Source organism: Acinonyx jubatus, chromosome C1 (assembly GCF_027475565.1).
Source record: "Acinonyx jubatus isolate Ajub_Pintada_27869175 chromosome C1, VMU_Ajub_asm_v1.0, whole genome shotgun sequence".
Taxonomy (NCBI): Eukaryota; Metazoa; Chordata; class Mammalia; order Carnivora; family Felidae; genus Acinonyx; species Acinonyx jubatus.
In genome coordinates this window covers 131,978,907-132,001,395 of record NC_069381.1, presented here as the reverse complement: position 1 = coordinate 132,001,395, position 22,489 = coordinate 131,978,907, and the positions used below count along the sequence as shown (strand labels likewise).

At 36.6% G+C, this 22,489-nt stretch overlaps 1 protein-coding gene across 1 annotated transcript in view; it reads right to left on the bottom strand.

Moving 5' to 3' along the window:
* ARHGAP15 (Rho GTPase activating protein 15) overlaps positions 1-22,489 on the bottom strand; it is a 609,886-nt gene that overhangs the window by 559,016 nt on the left and 28,381 nt on the right. The window contains exon 2 of the mRNA XM_015062996.3: positions 22,310-22,488. Within this exon, the coding sequence (XP_014918482.2) occupies positions 22,310-22,474 (165 nt within the window). The 5' untranslated portion in view covers positions 22,475-22,488. The remainder of the gene's footprint in view (positions 1-22,309; position 22,489) is intronic.

The window sequence follows — 22,489 nt, the reverse complement described above, 5'->3', positions numbered from 1 at the left end:
CTTTATTTTATCAAATTTTATAGCAGATATTCTTTATGTTGTGTGTCCTGAATATAATCCCTCTTTGATCAGAGAGAGGACAGCCATTCCTAATTCAATGAAATGACCTTGATGGGTACTGTCCAAATCATAACCTTGTCTTTTAAGTCCTTATCTGTCACCCAACTTGATCATTCGTCTAAGAACAGCTTCATTACCAAACAAAGTCAATTATTCTTTACCTAGAATTTTTCTGTCTCAAACTCATGGGGAAGAACTTTTTCTTCTACAGTAGACCACTCTAAGCATATGAGCTACCAACTCTCATCTTACCCACTTTATTGAGAAAGACTATGTGTAGCACAGGAAAAGAAACCAGTAATTTGGCAGAGGCAGAAGACAGAACACTTCTAAATGTCAATTATGTGGCAAATTTTGTTCTCTCGGGTGTCCATGAGATCTACTATTCCACATGTTCTTCTTACAACAGGACATTGACACCCTTCCCATTAAGAATCTATATTCCCTTCTGTTAAATTTAGCAAGCCTATAACTACCACAAAAGTGACAGCATGTGACTTCTAAAACCAGTACATAAAAGGTCATACAACCTCTATCTAGTCTTCTTGAGATACTAGGTCTTTGAATCCAGCACTATGCCACGAAGACACTGAATGAAGTCATAGAAGGCCCATGTAGAAGGACATAAAATAGAGTCTCCCACTCTTAACCCTCAGCTCCAGTTGGGCTTCCAAGAGATACAGCATTGGCTTTCCAGTTATGTGAGTAAGCCATCTTGGAGGTAAATCCTCCAGGTCTGAGCGGAGCTGCCCCAGTCAATGAGATGAGCTTTCCCTGTTGAGTTCTGCCCAAAGTAAAGAGTTGTGAATTAAATAAACATTTGGGGAGGGTCTATTATGCAACTACACATAACTTATACATGCTGTGGGAGCCAACCCCCTTTTTCTTTTGTAGTTAAATTAGTTCAGATTGGAACTAACAGACCTGACCAGCACAAGATGATTTTTAAATAGATTTCCCTATTTGTTAGCTGCTTTTCACTATCTAATATTAAGTGATAGAGAAGACAGTACAAAGGAGATTTCTCTGCTATCATCTAATAATTTTAACCAGCTGCCCAAACCCCAGACTTGGTTTGGATATATAATGATTAATTTATTAATAGCTTGCATCCTGCATGTAAACATTAATTCCACCTCATTTTTAATAATGTGAATGGATTTCCTAAATTAACAAAGCATTTGATCTGTTTTCTTATTGAGTAATTTTCTTAATTGTTTGTGAAAATTACAACCAAAACTTTGAGGAGAAAATGTATTATTGTATAGGTGAATAACGGAAAATTTTTCCATATCATTACCTACATAACATTTTCCATCAAAATAATCTTTGTGGATCCTTGTAACTGTGTGACAAAATCATCCTGAAGTATTTTGCTTAAGGGAATAAAGTTATCTCTCTTTCTCACATGGTCAGTTGGTGATGTGGGAGAACCTTTCAAGAGTATAGAAACCTAACTGTGCAAGTTTGACAGTGCAGTGATTGCCTTGCAATTTCTCAACATTTAAAAAGTTTTCTTTATACAGTAATATATATTTTATTTTTAATGCATCAAAAAATATCAATTTCTTTAAGGTATATATATTATTCAATTTTATTATTGTTATTATTATTGTTCCAATTGTTATCTTTTCTGATTCTATGATGGAATTTGACTCTTTCTTTTTCCTTTGAAACTACATCTAGCATTTGGTTGGGTTTTCAAGATGATCAGCACTTATAGCCCTGGGAATACTGGACGTTTACAGTACAGTAAAACCTTGGATTGTAAGTAACTTGTTCTTTGAGTGTTCCTCAAGATGAGCAAACACTTCTAATACATTTTAACTTAATAAATGAGTGATGTCTTAATATGAGTAGTATGTGAGGCTGACTATCACATGATCACAACGGAGCAAACAGTTCTTGAAATTTGCCTTGGTACACGAGTGTTTTAATTACAAGCATGCTTCCATAATGAATTATGTTCGTAAACCAAGGTTTTATGGTAGGTAGAAAAGTTCGCTGAAAATATTACACTAATTTCTAAGTTCAAGGAAGAAGCCTTAAGAGTAAGAGAGTTGTAGGGGCTTGTGAAGATGACTTTAAAGAGCATTATTCACCCCCAAGATCTGTAGTTGTAAGAAACTGTGTTGGGGAAAGTTTTTATTCTGCCTGTCTATGCAGAAGCTTGCTCCGCATCCATGGAGACATCGGAGTTTCTGTTTTTCAGGCATCTGTCTCCTCAGGGAAGAAACACCAATGCAAGCAGATCATTATCATAAGGATCTTTGCCAACCACAGGCCTTAAATGGCTATCAGGTCATTTTCCATCCCAGCCTTCTTTCTTCCAGTCTTTCCTCCCTGAATATCTGCCAATTACTTCCGCCAATTGTTTCCTGTCCCAAAACTTAGCTTTTGATCTGTGATAGGCCTTAACTTACTATGTGGTTAATATGTTTTCAAATTAGTCTTCTGTGAATATTTTAATAGCGTTGAGCACTGGTAATACTTGCGCTCTTCCTTATTTCTTCCACTCAGGTCAGACTAGAGGTTTCCCAAGGCTCTCAGTTCATTGGTTTAGGAGCCCTTGAGATGCATTAAAGAGCTAATGACCCATAAAAATTCAGTCTCGATGTTTTTTAACCCTCTCTGGTTTTCTTTCTGTATATGCATAAGTCTACCACTATAGAGTGTCCATTTTCAAATTGTGCATCTGCAGGTTCCCGGGGAAAATGAATAGTCTACAATATGAAGTTGATTTAAAACTTGGATATGAAAAGTCTCCATAGTGTTGTTACTTTTTTAGCAGTGGAGTGAATAACGTTAATATGTCTAATTAATACCTAAAGAGATTTTTTTTCCCATTTGATCAATTACAAAAATATCGTTAATATTTAGGATACATTGTGTTTATATAGGGGATTCATTATAGAATCATTATTCTACTTTCTCCAGGAGGAGATGTGAATATGAAAGAACCGTCAAGTAGTTTCTCTGTCCCTCCAGACATGGGGGAGCCTACACTGATTAATCTGTACCAATTCTTTTAACAGATAAATCATATAGGCACTCTAAAATGCTTCCTACTTTCTATAATTTCAGCTGAATTTATAACACTTCAGTTCTTATAGAAAGACTTTTAAATTGTTAAAAATCAGAATACTAAAAATAACCCACAGGCAAACAGTCTTTGTATGACCTAGAAAACAAATAGAGTGTGTAAGGCTAAAACTACTTGACAAAAACAAACAAAAAAGGAGATAATTTTTACAAAAAAAATTAAGTCTCTTTAAAGCATTTTGTTTATTTCTTTAAAAAGAAAACAAGCTCTGCTACTGTTTGCTAGTTATGGACGGGGAAGATGTTGGAATACAGCACTTTCAAAGGTGATGATCAAAGTCTTTTCATTCAGCTTTTTGTGACTATTAAAGCTTCTCATTTGGTGGAGATGATCATTAGTGTCTTAATGTGAAACAAAAGCTTCGGGACAAAGAACTTCTCGTTGAAGATCAATATGAGAGATAGCGCTTCAGTTACAGCCTTAATATTGTAACCGTAGGGAGTCTGGCAGAGTTGGTTTTATGAATTAATATAATACAGAATCCACCAGGTACAAATGGAGAGTACAAATAAAGAAGAGTCGCTGGTAGTGGCTACACTGGGAATATCTGGGTGAGAGGGAATTGTTTGATAAATGTGAGTTGACTCAAAGTGGGCTCCAGCACAGTCACCACAAACACATCCTCCAATAACAGAATGCATATCTTGAGGGCCAAATTGAGAAAGGAATTCAACCAAGGAAAATAAAACTGCAAAAGACCCCTTGAAAAACGATTAATTTTACACTTTCCATTATCTTATAATGTTCCTTGTGGGATTTTTTTTTTCTTTAAGTGGGTAAAATCAAACATACGGTTGACATTTTCATGTGATTTGCTGCTGAGGTACAATAGTACACTTGGATAGAAGTTACAAACAACTTGGTTCTGAGACTGTTACCAATCTACCACAGAAATAATATGCCATTAACCTTTTCTGATTAATAGAGCTTATCATTTTATCCTGGGGCAAACTGTAAATGAAAAATAAAGTTCAAAAATATATCTACGCAATTTGCTCAAGATAAAATTAAAGCTTTTTTTTTCTTAGTTTTGTGGATTATCTTTGTTATCTGTATGTAGTTTATTTCTTTATCTTTACCTTGATGTTTGCCCTTTGATTCTATCTTTGAACATTTATTTTGCATGTTGAAGCCAGTTATCATTTTCCAGACATTTTGACTTTTTCTTATTCCTTGTGATGTTGTAATGAGAGTTTGCTTCTCTTGAACCAGAATCTGATACCTTTTATGGGAAAGTTAAAAGTGCAAAATAAATTTTGAGTTTTCCTTTACCAGGAGCAGAAAGATAACATTTAAAACGTACAAAGATAACTACTATTTTTTAGATTTTGTTCAAATGCATGCGGATAAACATTACTTATAAATGCATGCATATTCATATATGACTAGAAATTATGTCTAAAATACCTATACATGAAACAAACAGCATGCTTGTTTTTATTATATCTTTAGGTCACAATACCAACATTTGGATCCACCAGTTTTGCCTAATTTCCATTCCTATGAAATATTTTTGTTTTTGAAGAGACTGAATCTACAGGCACGTAAGTGACATATATATTTATTTAAATGTTCTCAGGCACCACTTTCTTCTTGAAACTCATGGATATCCCTTGGTTCATCCCCACCTTTCTAGTCACTCCTTCAACTTCTTTGCAGACTTACCCTGCAGTGAGCCTTCTTTTATGTCTACACTTTGTCCTAATGGGATCTTGACTATATCTGTGGCATTAAATATCACCTGCTGGTAGTTGGCATCAAAATTCTGTATCTCTGGGGCATACCTATTTCCTAAGCTCCAAACTCACATAATTGATTGTCCCATTGACACTTTGATACATCATTGAAATCTCAAACTTTCCACAACCAAATCTACTTGACCAAAACTGATCACTTTTTAAAATCCATACCTTTCTTGGTTCTTCCCATCTCAGTGACTGGCACTATCATCAATCCAGTCTCTCCATCCAGGAAGAAAGTCTTCTTCCACCCAGATGCCTTTCCACTTCTTTGCCACCTACGTTCAATCCATCTGTAAGCCTTTTCAGTCTTATACTCAAAATATTCTTTAATTTGTTTCCTTCCATATATCTTTACTCAATCTATCTAGCACAAGCTACCATGATTTATTGGGCCAAGAATAGTTTGGACTCCTTAATAGTGTTCCCTTCTTATTCCACCTTCCTCTCCTAACTTATTCTCTACCAGACTCATCTGCTTAGAATCCTTCGGTGGCCTATAGTTGTGCATCAAGTAATAAAATCTAAACTCCTTATCATAGACTGCAAAACCCTATATGATCTAAGGAATGTCCTCGCTCCGGCCTCACTCTTAATCCACTCTATCATTTAACTCTGATCTCTTACTAGCTAGCCCTATCTCTATCTGATATTATTGTGTTTGCAGCAGTGAACCATCCTGATTAAAAATTACATTTCCCAGTCTTCCTTGAAGCAAATGTGATATAGTTTTGAAAAATGAGATGTAAGTAGAAATCACTGAATCGGCCTTCCATGAAAGCTATTTAAAAGAGTGTAGGTTCAGCTTGCGCAGGACTTTGCCCTTTGCTTGTCTTCTTTCCTGCCTGGAATGCAGTTGAATTGCTAAAGGTAAAGCAGCCATCTGCTGGCCATGAGAAGATTAGCAATAGGAAATAAAGCACATTCTAAAGATGGTGAGGAAAACGGAAAAGAAGCCCATGTATTTGATACTTTGTTTGGCCAAGCACTACAGCTGTTGGGGAGTTACTCATTCTGGATTATTGTTACACAAAAAAGTAATCCCATTATTTATGTACCCATTTACTTACTTATATGCCCACTTTTTTGTTACATGGGGCCAAATACAATCTCCATTGGTTACAAAAGTTCACGTGACAATTTCTCAACTGAATTCATTATCCAGAGGGGTGGCTGAATTCTTTTCTTGGAGTTAGATTCAGCTTGAGAGCAGTTTGATAGCCACCATTCTCCATCAGGTTTTCAGTCAACCAACTACTTAATTGGTTTTGCTAAATACAGGTGGGATCATCTCCAGCTTTCCTTGTCTTATTCTCTGGTGCAATGGACTAATTCGATTTATGTATATAAAACTAAGTGCCCAGACTGCTCTTCTACTGGTGCTCCTGGTGGTAACTCCAGCTCCATCTTTCACAGTATACTTGTGGTTACTGTAATTCCCAGGGGGCCTTATCCTATAGCCAGTCCCCTACTATCCCTACTGTGTCGTTTTCTGGGAGTTTTCGCTTCTGTGTGGTTCTAATATGATGGAGAAGGATAAAGAGCAATAGAATTTTGGCCGTTTCAGAAAACAACAGCTGTGCAGGAGAGGAATTCTTGCTTAATTTTTGGTTGGCACACACGCCATAATCTCTGCATTATAAGACAGGCAGTTGAAGACATGAGCCATCTTTTTGATCCTTAATGGATGCAATGGTGACTTCATTGATCCTGAGACAAAGCATAGATGGACTAATACGGTTTCCTCCCCTCAATTCCATCCCTTTATTCTTATACTTTTGATATCCCTAGATTTTACTTTTTTCTTACTCTTGTGTTTTTGCCCCTTCTGTGTCTTCAAAGATGTTCTGCTCAGAAATTAGAAAATATATCATTAGATGCTATTAATCACATAATATTTTAAACTATATATACATATATGGCTTATATGGCTTATTTTCCACCAGGTTCTTTTGAGGTTAGATGCAATGTCTGATTTTAAGGACTTTTCACTTTACTGGGGACATACAATATAAAAATATAAAAAGTTGAACAATAGTAATAAAGGTTAGTAAGTTTTCAAAGTAAATTACAAAGAAATACACTAAGCTGTGCATAGCAAATAATTACATAATTAAGCAAATGAATAATTGCTATATGATTTTGGATGAGGGAAAGGCCAGCCGGATAAAACATGGGGTAGGAGACTGAGACTTAATTGGCTTTTCAAAGCTGAGTAGAACTTTAATTGGCATAAAAGAGAATGTACATCTGATTCCCACTTGTTCTCTGGGCCAGGCTGAATATACCAGAATCTCAATATGGGGTCTACAACAGGGGAGGATTTCAGGGCTTAGGATCTATACAGACTGTGCCTCAGAATGACCAAAGGTTGTGCTTTGGTATCTGGTGTTTTTGGAATCACATCTCAGTTTCATCATTTATTTGTTGGTATGAGGTTTAATCCAATCTTCATTGTTACAGCATGTAGCACTGTGTCGACTACATAATAGATGCTCCCAGATGATAAACATTGGTATTATTGCAATGTAACTTGTACCATTGGTATTATTGTAATGTAAGAGCTAACTAGAGTCATAGCTGAGGATGGACCCCAGCAGGGATTATTATGCAAACAGTATCAGATACCAGAGAAGATTTGCCTAAGAATCAGAAGCTGCAATAAATCAAGAATAGGTTGAGTAAGAAGAGCCCTAGCTTGAATCAAAATGGTTCAGAATACAGGTGAGTACTCAGAGCTTGTTTACTGAAAGATGATGATCCAGTGGCAGAGAGGCACAGAGTAGCCCAAAGCTACAATACCAGACCTGCTAAAATGACTTCATACAAATGAGGAACATAAATATAACAGCGATTTTCTACAATTTTTGAATACTTCCTTTGTGCCCAGGGATCATTCCTAGCACTTTATAAATGTTATTTCCTTTCATCTTTGTTACTCTATAGGTAACTGGTGCTGTTTTCTTCATTTGAACATATGTATAAGAATGTCCAAAAAGAAATTTTCCCAAAGTAACATAGTCAGGAAGAGGCAGAGTCAGGATAGTCTTCGAGGTCTGCCCAGCATTACTTCATGTTCACAATCAGACTCCTATTTGCTGCCATAGGGTGGCAAAGCACTTCAAAGGTAACCATCGTGTAGATTTACTCGAGAGCATGGTTCATGCCTGGCTTACATTACCTAAAAAATAATTCTAATCCTGGCTAGAGTCAAATGTTACTGGTCAAAATACTGAACATGGACCAAACTCATAACTAACCAACGGGGGCATTACAACCTCTTTATGATGCTTGCCACTGACAGCTCTGATTGAACCTGGAGGGGCCACTTCAGGAACAGAAACTTGCCACATTTCCCCATGACAGAGTCTTTGATTTGTCGTGGGAGATATGTGTGCCACAGGGGCACTAATTAGTGTCTCTGGAAATCAGCAAAGGATAAAGTTTTCCAAAGTTTTGTTTCTGTAAATAACCACCTGGATATATGAAAGAGCCCATTTCTTCCTATTTCAGAACCTTATTCCCATCTCGAAGAGGCAACTTGGAAAGTTACACTCAAAGGAGACATGAGTTTACAGTTATCTGAGTGACAACTCAGCTTCTTTTTGTCCTTCGCAGGCAAGTAAAGAAGGCTGGAATGCATATGCTGCAGCTGGCATCGCCCCTTCAGATGTCAGCTATGTGACATGGCCCAGTGAGAGGATTCTAGTTCAACTACTGCGAACTAGGGGGCACCTGTCCCATCTAGATGCATCAACAGCTACTCACTTTCTGCTGTTATTGCCTGCCCTTTGGGAAACCAGCCTAGTAATGCCAGAATTCCTGATTTTTTGAGAGATGTCACACATACAAATTTTTATGCAGAAGTTCACAATGTTCACATTTCACCTCAATTAAAAAGAAAGAAGGTAAAAACACTATGTGGGCCAAATAAAACAGGTCTTTAGGTCGAATTAAGGATGCAACATGCAAATCTAGAGATCTCTGAGAGCTCTTTGATCTTTCTTTCAAAGGTATTTTTCCTTCCTCATGTGAACCTAATCTCTCTCCATAAAAGCACACAGCTTCTGAGTTGGTAAAGTGGAGGCTTCAGAAAAAAGAATGTTTGGCTATAGGGAGCAGAGTTGAGACTGTGGAACTCATTTTTATGTGTGTTTCATTTCTTATGGGATGTCACATGTCCACTGAAAAAGAAATACAAATTCTAACAAAGTTTAAAAGCCTTCAAATTAAGTTTAATTAGTAGGAATGTAAAGTAAATGGTAAGTAATAAGATGACTAGTCAAATCTAAGTTGATTTAAATTTTGCATAATATTGTGAACTGTTAAATAGCATCATTTCTCATTTTTAAAGTCCTGGTATGATTCTTTTTTTTTTTATAAGATTTAGAAGTGCACTGCTTCACTTAAATACAAAGTAGCTTTTCATCAAGTTTTCAGAACTATTTAACAAAACCCACAAAAGTTAAATCATAGATAACCCAGAATAAACAGAATATTTATAACTTGGTGACAAGAGAACGCCATTTCCATAGATAATCACAGTTATTTTTTAGTGTTGTATAAAAGGCAGCAAGATGTTTGTTAATTTATAATAATGTAAGTGTCTAAAATTGAAATTAAACCCAAATGAGAAAATCTGAATAAGAAAATTCATATTTAGCTATATAACAGAATGTTTTTACACTGTCAGTGAAATGTGGTAGGGACTACATTTCCAAATGTATGACTAACAATTGTCATCTTCTGAATTTCCAAATTTATAACTAGCAATTGTCATCTTCTGACTTGCCTCAGTATGCTCTCACTCCTGAATAGGCCAATCAATGAAATAACTTTAAGATTGCAAATTGAAATGCCAAGCAAGCATTCAGGCCCAAGCAGGTAACATAAATTAGTGAAGACACAACTCTAACAAAAGGCTTTTAAATTCAAAAATTTTTAAATCATCCTAGCCAAACAAAATAAACTGCCTGTGGGCAAAATTCGGTCAGCTGCTTGTTTGTTAACACCTGCATTCAACCCGATAGCCTTACTACAGAATGTAAATAATATATATGAAGTCAATATTGTCCTTAAGCAGGTCCTTGAAGCATAGGTGAAAGGAAGCTATCAGAGTTCTAGGGACATGTGGGTGACCTTGGAAAGCATGGATCTTCTGAGACTGGTTTTAGCTAAGCAGTCAGGCAGGAGATGAGGAACTCAGATATAGAGAGGGCAGTATGAGTGGAGAAAAGCTCAGCGTCATAGTCAAAAGGTGCAAAACTGTTCTCTTCAAGGCATCCAGAATTTAATCTGGGTTTCCTCTCTCATTCTCACAGCAAGACCGCTATCTACTTAAACTACATATGAGAAATAAGGAATTGTGAGGTCTAATAGAGCCTATTTTGTGAATGAGCAAATAATCAGAAATATCTAAGAATCATCTTGTTTTAGGGAAGCTAAATCTTTAAGCTGGTTAACTGATGAGTTCATTTCACTACATGGATGTCACTGTATTTGTCCCTAGTTTGAAGAAATTACTCTTCAAAGCATTTCTTCCTACTTTCCTTCCTTCCTTCCTTCCTTCCCTCCCTCCTTTCTCTCTTTCTCTTTCTTTTCCTTTTCTTTCTTTCTTTCTTTCTTTCTTTCTTTCTTTCTTTCTTTCTTTCTTTCTTTCTTTCTTTCTTTCCTTTCTTTCTTTCTCTTTCTTCCAAATGAAGTAAGCCTCAAAATAATTCATATTTCAACAGAGCCTATGTTCTCCAATCTTTGTTTCATGGTTAGCATTATCAACCTTTGTTTCAGTACAAGTACACAGTCGTGTCATGTCTGGCAATGAGTTTTAAGAGCTATAATGGCAAACACCTCATAGACAAGAACAGAACTAATGATGGACTGCTTAAGTAGGTTTGTAAATTAGATCATTCCTTCCATGAGTAACCCCGCAAAATTCCACACATCATGGCTACTTGGAGGAAAATGTTCAGCCAGAACCCAACAGCAAAGATCACAATAAAATCTTTTTAAAAGTCAAAAACATGGTGAACATTTTGAAAGTTCTATAAAAGCCTAAATTGGGTATGTGTTCAATTTTCATGTTGAAAGCATAAACAGTCATAGATGTCAAGTAAACATACTAACATTTTAATTTTTATTCATAAGAATTATTACTTTGACTCAAATAAAAAGTTTATCATTAAAATTCATTAAGACATGGAAGGGGGAGTAAGGACAAAGAATAAATAAAAGAGGTATTATCAATTTAACCAGATAAAAATACTTGCACCTTGACTTGTTACCAAAGAAAGTACCTTAATGACTCATATATGTCAAAGGAGATGAGACACAGCAAATCAGTCAACATGTGCAAAAATAGAGTGCAAAGTAGGTTAGAATCAGGTGGGAGTGGGAATCAGGTGGGAATTTAAATTAAATCAAAATTTTAAAAGACATCTCATTTGAGAGTTACAATCCACAGGAATAGATCCCCTGGAAGTGATAATGAAGGTCTCTAATGTCACAGGCCATGTTTTAAATCCTGTGTACAATCTTTGCGACAAAATGTAATGTGTATGATGCTGACACTAGTGTTAAGGGTGAGGTGGTGCTGCGGGGACAAAATGAGGAGGCCAGTGGGCTCAGCCGAGGTTACCCAGGAAAAGACCATATCTCACTTGAATATAACCTCCAAGACACGGAGACTCTGTTTTGTATCCCCAGCATGCAAAGCAGTCTCTGACATATAGGAGGTACCAATAAATTGCTGTCAGATGAATAAAGGAAAGGACTAATGAATGAACGAATTAATGAATGAAAGTAGTTGACCTGCTTGCTCACTTCCTACTTGAGGGACTTTTAAAGGCAGGGTTGGGAGGATGGGGAGGATGGCGACTCAGTGAGCAGGAAATTATTAATTCAGGGACCTTAGGATACAACATTATCCCTAGGATTTTTGTTATACAAGGTAGAGGACACTGGTGTAAAAATGACAATTATAATATTCCCTTAAAATTTTGACTTTATTCTCCAAAATGTGTTATAGATGAGAATTATAAGGATGTCACACTAATACTCTGTGTGAAAGTAAAAGCTAATTCATCGGTATTTTCAAGACAAGAAAGAAAATGTCTTCTTTCTTTTCCTTTTTCCTTTTTTTTTTAAACTATGATATTAAAAGCATGGAGGTTAAGGATAGCACATCCAGGAATGTAAACTTCTTTCCTGTCTATTTGATCATGTGTTATTGGCATTAACACTGTCAATAATTCATGGTAAAAGAGGAAGTTGCCATGAAAGGTTACCCATTGTCAGGCTATGATCAATAGGTAAGACCACAGTGGGTGATGTATTATCAAGCATCAGCCAATTCACTTTATCATGGATTTTAAAAAGAGTAGTAGTTGCAGTCAGTTTGGCTAACCTGAGCTAAGCTCATTTGTTCGTTATCTTTTCACTGCTGATTATAGACTATGCCTTGAATACATTTTATTTAAGCACAGAATATCATTCTTGCTATTTAATTCCTTCAATCTGGCTGTGGGCCTCCAGAATTTGCCCCTATGTTTTGACGATGGTGTTTATATTTGAGCAAACAAAACTGTCACTTTGTTTTCCTGTCTTCCTATATTGGGTCACTTTGTGCTACATGATATGATCTAAGACAATTCAATGCAAGGAGACACATGTCCCTTCTCATTGGAAATACTAAAACTACAGCTTCCTTTTACCCTGTGGGAAAGAAAGCAAGTCAGGTGACTGAAAGTCATGGAGGAAAGTTAGTGTCATCACTATTCCTCTTCTTCCACAGAAATAAGATGAAATCATGAGGCCAGAATAGCACTGATTTCTTCATGAAGGAATAGAAAGAACACAGTCTGCTGGTTGTTTATGTCTTTGGTATTGTGGAAGGGCACTCACACAAAAACAAGACTACCATTTGTGAACGCTTTCAAACACATTCTTAATCTAATATCACCTTGGAATCTTAGGGGAAATGTTCGGTTATTGAAATCACTTCCTAAGGGATAAATCATTTGGTTTCTTGTTTGACTTAGGAAGTAAAACCATCTGATCTATTTCCCTTTGGTTTTCAGAATCAGACCATTTGATATTTAAACACTTGAATTTGGTTATGTTTCATTTTCTGCTATTATTTTGTTTTCACCCAAATGCTGGTATCTAAAATAATTGGAACACAATTGGGTTGAGAGGGTTAGCCGGTGTAATTCTAGTTATCAAAGGCACTTGAATGTGGAAAATGTACCATATCATAGTAACTACATGCTGATGCTTCTCTAGGGAAAAAATGTAGAATGTAGTAGTAGTAGTAGTAGTAGTAGTAGTAGTAGTAGTAGTAGTAATAACAGGAAGAGGAAAAAGAATAAAATAACTCTGAATTTCCTGGGTTTTTTTCCCCACCTTTCCCCGAAGAATGTATTCTCACCTTTTTAGTATATGATTTCTCTTTCACTTTTGTATATCCTTAAACTGGTTTGACAAATGACAAACATACATCCTGTTACAGCTCAAACCCTATCTCTTCCCCAATAGACCTATTGCCAGTCCATTGGAAGTGAATGGGAATCATAAAAATCCATCACCTCAAAGGAGAAGCATATGAGATTACATGTAAAGAAGAAGGCATCATTGCTGGGAGAGGGTGCCACATCACCATACATTTGCTAATCACTTGTAACACGCATTCATGTAAAAAGTAATGCATTTTCCTTATATGGTATTGTTTGGAGATGGTTCTGCTTATCAGTTTTTAATATGCTCTTTGAAAACTGACATGTACTTTACCCACATCTCTTTAGGAACACAGGGATTCAAAGGCTGGATAAAATACTTTCATGCCTCTCAACACAAACCTGAGAGGGTAATTAACCAGATGGTAACAATAAACCTAATCTGAACACATCGGGGACTGGAGTCCCTTATTAGAAGCCTTACACACTGAAGGGGGTGGGGGAAGCAACTCTGGGGGAAGTATTTTAGCAGCCAACACCTTTATATCTGCCTTGACCTCAGAAGCAGAAGCTAATGAACCATTTAGGGATGGGTGTCCCACCACCTGAGAGAAGGCACACAGGGGGTCTTCTGCATACTCTGGGAGGCAGGAATGCAAGGGACTCCAAAGGAATGCAGTGGGCTTCAGGATTGCCTTCAAAGATGTCGGTTTTAGACATACCCAAATCATAACTGTAAATCCACCATATACCTCTCTCCCACCTCCGCTCCTACACACACACACACACGCGCGCGCGCACACACACACACACACACACACCCCAAAACTTTCCAAGTTGGATCATTTATGCTTGAAACACAAGGCTATTTTCTTCTCTGTGAGGCAAAAAAATGAGGTTTTATAGACTTCTGTGATGACACAGGTATTCTGAATATTTTCAACCTTATTCTTGGCAACAGAATGTTCTCTTTATTCCATCCTTGAAACATATTGGAATTCTACTTATTTCAGATTTTCATATTGTCAGTGTGTCCTGAGTTAAATTTACAGGAGTATTGAAGCAATTTGATATTTCAACTTGTAAATGTATGCATGCAGTTATTTTTCCCAGAATACAAAAATAAGCTTAAATATATAAATATTTTATACATCTCTCTGTATATCTATACCTTTAGAGATAGATGTATATATACACGTATATGCATAATAGATGTATATGTGTGTGTGTGTATATATATGTGTGTCTGTGTGTGTATGTACACACACACACACACACACAGAAAGTATCCATTATATGCAAGAATGGATCTTGTTGCTGTGGAGGTTTACAATGTCATTGTGGCATCATCACACATGCAAAGATGCTATTTTGCCATTACGTATGGCATTTACAACCTAGGAGATAATCAAGTCAGTGTTTGTTCTTCTTCTGTTTCTCAACCTGCTTCAGTTCTCTGTTTCTCTGGGTGTCATTTATGAGAAACATTCAGCATCAGTGCAACAACGATTTAGCTTGACTAAGTGCTAGCAAGCAAAGGACAATGTCCAACATACGGTGTTTTAGATTAGCCAAGGTTATAATGATGATCTATTAAAGAGCATTTTTGAAAACCAAGGCAGATGATAAAATGGGAAATTTTACAAAGTAGAGATGAGTGTAAATCACATGACAAACATCATTTTCCAGTTTGCATGTTACCTCTTTGTGGCTGCACATTCCTATATAACACTGTCCAATATTAATCTTGGGGTTTTGATACTTAATAAGTATAAAAAGACTGTTTCCCATCTTCTGATTCCTTTATACCTAAAATGACACATATCACTTTAGGAATTTGCCATAAAACTCTCCTGATAATGTTGACTATAGTTCCAATAATAACTAAAGTTATTTTAAGAGTGAAGAGTATAATATGAATTAAATAAGAGGTGCTGCAAATAATTTAGTGAAAAGCATAGTTGCTGCCACACAGAGTATTAGGTAACCTTTTTTTAATTAGAATGTACACTTTCAGATTACTGATTATGAACATCAGGGGACCCGAGATTTTGATTCATCAGTAATTCTCCTTTATGTCTACACTAAGATGTAAAAATGAGACCTCTGGCTCTAACTTAGTATTTCAGAGCCTTTCCATGCTGCTGCAGAAGCTGTTTTACCTGTAATCTCTAGTACTGCTCTGCCCCCTTGTGCTGCTACAGTGAACTCAACAGAGGAACAGTTTGCCTTAATCTTTGTACATGAACTACAGAAAAACCCCACTGTCACTTCTCACTTTTCTGGCAAGTTCAAGGTCAGTGTCTAGCTATTTTCAGCTCATCTCTTCTTGATCCATGCAGAGAAATGACAAGGTAACGTGATTCGGGGTCAGCTGTATTACAGGAACCGTTACATAAACGGAGAAAGTGAAAATCAATCCTAGCTGACAGTGACTTCGGGATAATCAACGCTCACTGGATGCCTCTGTCAGCTCGCCTGCATCAAACACCATGTGACTTCTGTCAGATCTTTTTAATAAAACTATATTCTCACTTTCAGCAACCTAAATAAATATTTCACTTGAGCTGAATCTTTTAGACTATGTTAGCCTTCTGGATTTGTAAACTATGCCAATAATTCCTTGAAAAAAATTCACGGGTAATACCTCTTATCCTGAGCTTTGTTACTGAGCTGAGATGGAAGGGTACTTTTGTAAAATACACCCTCCTTTTCAAGTGATCTATGAGAGCTTTCCTCAGACTGTTGTGTTTCCTGCATTAAACTCAACACCTTTCCCCAAATCATCCTCAGCCCCAGTTCCTCTCTCTTCCTCGGTAACAGAACCCCTTAATCAATCATTTTGTGTTGAGAGATTAGGTTTCTTTCTCTCTTTTAGGTGTTCACCATTGCTTCCTGTTTATCTCTGCATTTTCTGCTAGGACATTACCCCTAATGCAGAAATGGAAATGCAGTATTTAACAACATGTTCCACGTTAGTGGCATTCCTACTGATAGCACCTGATATGTCAGTTTAGGGAAGGAGCTGTTTTATCCCACCCACCTTGTGCTCCCTTGAAACTGTGAGGCACCGCAGTACTCCATTGAAGTACAATTTACCATAATATTAGTTGTCAGTAAATTCAAAGACGGAACTCCTAAAGCTATAAAATGGATTAGAAGCAATTTAAAAAAGAATTAACAAACTAGAGTAAGAGTATACTGTCAACAAACAAATGCTCCATCATAGGACTGTAATTTGGAATTTTAATTACCCCTCTGCTTCTGTAACAAAACAATGTCTGAACTGGCAGCGATTTGAATCTCTCACAGGTCATTGAGCATTCTAGTTAATTACTCTATGAATAGCCTGTTTTTCTCCCCTCTGGAAACACGTTTCTAATGGCAGTCAAGGTCTGACAAATGTGTCATCTACATAATTAGCTAGGAAGCAACACAAAACATTAAACATGCTTTGTGCCGACAACTATCAAAACATTTCATTTGTTGTCAATTATTCATTACTTTGTAGGTTCTGAAGGGGTTGTTATTATGGAAATAAGTCCAGATGCTAACAAGGTTAGAGTTTTGGATTCAAATTAGTAATCAGAGGACTAACTTTTAAAAAAATGTATCTCATGTACATTCAGCGCCATGTTCAATCAGTAGGAGATTATAAACAAATTTAGCTATGCTCAAGTTAAAATGAAAACGAGGCAGCCATGGACGTGAATTCAAGAGCCTCTGCTCATTCTTTGAAGCACGGACTCTACGCTGTCATTGTAAACTTTCTGAACCTTTGGCACGTCCAGTCTGTGCCTGGAAACGAGAGTTAAAAATGCTCACTTCAGGAGATGACATGGGATAGCAAGGACAAGGAAAGAAATCTCTGGTGGTTTTGGATTCTCCACCATCCCACCCCAGGGCATATTATGTAAAAGTCAAAATTCTGGCTAATAAACTTTTGAGTCTGTTGTACAGCACAGTAGTTACCTTAGGTAACCCTTGGATCTCATGATTTTTTTTTTCTATTTCTGAAATCTTGTTTCTTTTATTGCTGCTTTAATATTGTATACAAAGCCAAGTATTGTCTCGAAAGCAGCACTCCTAATGTATATAGAGGATATAAAAAGATTTCTCAACAAAATTGACCTCTCTGTGGCAAAGAAAATTGCAGTGGAAGACACATTATTGCGTAGTCATATCTGAGGCTTGAATCTATGGAGAGTCTCACTCCACTGTCCTCTAGCTTTCCCTTATAAACCAAAATGGCTTACAAATGTCATCCACAATAGTCCAATAAAGATTAGGAACAAAACACTGTCCTTACATTGATGAGATAAGAAAGATTTAACTGCAGAATGCAGTGTACAAGAACAGTTCATAAGGCTTGTTCTCGAATGAGAAAAATAGAATTCAAATTATATTTGTGTGTGTCTAGAATTTAATTGAGATGATCAGTTTATTTTCCACGTAACGTTTGATCAGATGCCTGTACTATAGGCCTAGATAAAAAGAAAAGAAAAAAAATTCTATCAGGAGAAATCAAGAAGACCCGTTATCTACAGAGTGTGCAAAATATGTCAGGAAATAATTCTACCCTGAGCACTGAGAATGTTCAGTTAATAAAAAAAGATCAGCCACTCGCTAAGAGAAAATAATTGTCTGTATCTATATTTTTCAAAGCAAAAAGGCAGCCACATCTTACACTAAATAGAACACATTAAAATAAGCTTTAATAATCTTTATGCAGAAGGAAACTAATCCATTTTCAGATCATACGATCCACAGCAATAAAAGGAAATCATCAAACTAAAAACAATTTTAGAAATGGCTGCAGACTCTCATTTAATTAACATGCAACAGATCATATATTTATGAGGAAGTCAAAATATTTAGGAAGCCTATAATCCTGTAAGCCTTAATGTGGTATAAAAACAACAAATAAATGCAAAGTGTTACTGTTATACATGCCTGCCTGATCAATGGTTTTCACATATTGATCTATAAATGGAGTTGACAGTCTGTGTTGGCTGCACATTTTCCAAGCAGCGCTATTTTTGCAGAAAACCAATACGGGCAATTACCTTTGTTTGAGATGCCAAGTCTTATCAATTCAATGTGATTTAGTGTCATTTTAATTAAATATCAGGATCCACTTCAGGACAATTTATACAAACAAAGCCTCAAACCTAACTATAAGCTTGATTTGAAGTAAACACGGACAAGTCCTACAGTCTCATAATATTTCTCAAAAACTCTGCGAAACAGAAGGCTTATATTTTTAGTAGCAATTTTTATGTCTGCCTTTTTGGCTAGCCACAACTTTGGCAAGTATCCTATAATCACAGAAGTAAGAAACAAAAGAAAATTGTTTCCTCTTTTTCTTTATAATATATTAAAAAAGAAAAATGAACAAGCACAGTCTGTTAATGGAAGCAAAAGGAGTCTTGTGAGTTAGCGTTTAGGAAGGGCTCGACTTAAGTCCTCATCCTAGCACTAATAAAAAGATATCTCCCTGTCCATGATGGCCATGAATAAAGTATTGCATTTGCGTGGAGTTTACAGGATGGAAATGGTGAATATTCATATATGTTGCTGCTTAAGACACCAGCATTAAATGCCGAAACTGCTCCTGTCTGCAAATCCTATGTCTGCAATTTTCTTGATTTGGGCTATTTAAACTCTTCATTAATATCTATTCTAAACTGTCTAGTACGCTGGAGCTTCCCTCTTATAAATAACAGCAAAGCCACATTAAACCTTTTGCATTAGCTATTTGCTGGATTGCACATTAGCCTTTCAGCCCTTAAAGAGGCACACTTCACTTGCCCCCCATTTACGCTCACTAAGCCGTCTGCTTCTGTGTTTAGCACATTCGAGTAAATAAGCAGTCCACCTTTAAGAGGTCTCACTCCGGTGATCAGAATGAGACAACAAATCACTGAGACCAAGGAGCGTTCCTTCCCCACCAAGTGGAGGTCTCCAGATCTCTCTTACAGAGAGGCAATTTTCTGCTAACCACGTCCTCCCGTGTCCAAACTTCCCACCTCTCCAACATTTCCCAGGTAGCAGAGTGGCCTCTTTAAACCTTGAAAAGGCACTGATCTTACCAACTACATAAAAATGATTCTTCGGTCTTTAAAGAAAATGATGCACACCGCCAATGAAGTACTAATGGAGGATTAATGCCTGTTTTATGGAAATGCTTCCCTGCAGCACTTAGGTAATGAAAACTTTAACTTAATAAGTAAATCACCTGTGTTTGCATAGCACGAGGTCAAATAAATGTTTATATTGGCATTTCAAACTGTTCTTCTGCTTAGGATACCAAGAAGCTAGGCTCTTATGACGTATATGGGAGAATTTTATGTGGTGTTCTGAGTTCACAGTCATATTAAACATATTTTTAATTGAACACAATGAAAAAAGAGGATTTTACGAATTAATGACAAAATTATATAATTGATTTGACCCTAGAATCTTTTCATCACTTTCTGTAATAAGTTAAATCGTTATGAATGTAACATCAGATTCTCGTGTTATATACTCCAATAAGTCCCTATTAGATTTGCATAATTGTTATGCCAGGGAACATGTAGTATAGATGTGCCATATATATGAAACAGGGAGCATAACATACATAGGACTACTCTAAAGTAGTCCTAATTTTTTTCTGTGCAGATTAAACATATGTGTCTCTGTTACAACAAACCATGCTGCATGTGACATGTGCACACGTTTTTAGAATATATCTCCTCCCACCTCTCCGAAGTTCAAGATCTGCCCCCCTTGACCTCACCCCAACCTCCAACTTCTGAAAAATCAAGTTCTTAGTTTAGCTTCAGCAGATATCTTTAACAGGCTTGTTTGAATAAATATGCCAAAATACTTTACATTCTGTCAGTATCTACTCAGAAAATTGTGCATGGAAAAAAGAGATGAAAAGAACCGAGACAGAAAGAAAATTAGTGCCATGGCAAGCTTTCAATACAGTATCTCTGCGCCAAGTTTTCTCGGTGAAATGACATATCCTCACTAAAATACCCCTTTTATATAATTATGCACTGAGCACACATAACCAAAAGTAACTTTTATTTTTGTTCCTTATCGAGGAATACATATTGCCCAGGCTAAGAATGCGGAAACAAAAGCTGGGATAATTATAGCTAATTTAACTTTGGAAAACTCTTCTCTAGCAGTCCAGCATATAACCCCCCAAACTAAAGTTATGTAACAAGGTAATATCAACAATGAGAAACTGCATGATAAAATCCTGCCCAAAAGTGAAAAATGCTAATTTTGTCTCATTTAGCAGCTGGATACAGAAATGCTCATTAGTTTTAAGAGGGTTAATCCTTTTAACTTTTGCATATTGATATGCCAATTATGCCTAATTGTACAAGAGGCATCAGTCAAGGTAATAGTGCATAAACACATGAAAGTTATTAAGTACATCCCAACATGTAATAAAGTAGGTGTTAATTGGTAGCTGAGTTCTGCGGGCTATTGAGGTGGATAATTCATTGAGAGATGGATCACTTGTAATTTCTCTCCATAATTCCTTTTGCAGTCTCATGCTGTGATGTTTTCATGCTTGTCAAAAACAACTGTGGCATAGTGCCTTTTGTTAAACACAGCCAATAAAATATGTTAGGCATCATTAAATATACTTAACTTTTAAACTTTTTCAAAGGTACAGTTCTTACTGACAATACATTGTAGAGATTCCAATAATTTACTCTAACCATGTCTCAAGTTCATAGTTGAGGAACATTTTAGCTGGTTTAAACACCAGCAGCGTTGTGCCTCCCAGCAGACAATCCTTTTAAATGAGAAAGTCAATAAAGAGAAACGCATCTCTCAGTACCTTATCTCAGGATGTATCTCCCACTCCCAAAATAGAATCACTGGCTTCCCTCACACTAAATTTGTCTATAATACCTGAAGAAAGAATGATTAAAATCCTGGCTCCTGAGATGGTTGTGGGTTAATTTCACACTTGAAATTCGAGTGAAAACAGAGAATAAATATAATCAGTAACATGCCACTTAGCAAGTTTATCCCATTTAATAACTCAGTTAGGGCGCTGAATATTTCATAGGCCCCTACGATATTAACAGAACACTCAATTAATAGCTCACATGTTTCTGCAAAGTGACTGGGACTCACAGCCCTTCCCCAGCTAACCTATTTCCCGCTCTTGCTCTCACTGTGAGAAACAAAATAGATCTGGGGTCCAAAAGAGTGGCTAACATTGCATAAATAATTTTGTAACATCCTATGGCCTCAGCTGCAAGTTACCACCATTATGGAAGAAAATTAACCAGAGGAGACTCATCGCAATCAGTGTGTTTAGTGGCTCAGGATGCGTGCAGGGGCAGGGACACAATTGGCAGTAGAGTTCATCTCTAACTATTTTATTTCAAATCTTCCTAATGACACATTATCGAGACAAAATGGCTTCCTCTCCAAACCTTCAATCGCCACACCATTTCAATCATTTAGGCTCATTCCAAATCAAATCATAATTCCAATATTATATATTGTTGGGAGATTTTAAAGAAGAGATTTTCCCTTTTTTTTTTTTTAAGATTTCCCCCCCACCACCCCCAGTTCATTCTTAGCTAATTTTAGCCTCTGGCTTTTCAAAGTGATGTACTGTATTTGGAAGTACAAACACCACATGCTAGCATAACCTCATTATTTTTATAACACTGAAGCATGATAGTGGAGGCCCTTAAAATGAGTCAAAGGTGCTCTTCAGTCTACTCCAAATCCACTTTATCACTCTGGATTAAGCCCAGCTCTTCTCTCACAACTGGGGATATTATTATGACTATAAGTAGGCAAGATAAAATGCATTACAAAAACAGTTTTCCCGTAGACATTAGGAAAACAAATAAAACAAAGCTAATTAGCTTTTTTAACAGAATTCTGTATCAGGAAACATGGGGGTTTTGGGGTATTTGACTTACGGGTTCAATGACCTTCCCAACATCGGTGAGGATCATGGATTTACTTTGGCTCAGCCTGTCATGGTGGCTGTTGGCATTTTTGATCCTCATTTGCACAGCTCCGGTGCCTTGATGGGTGGAATTCAGGGTATCCACAGAGGTATCAGAATTTGTAGATTTCTGCATATTATAGCTTTATCC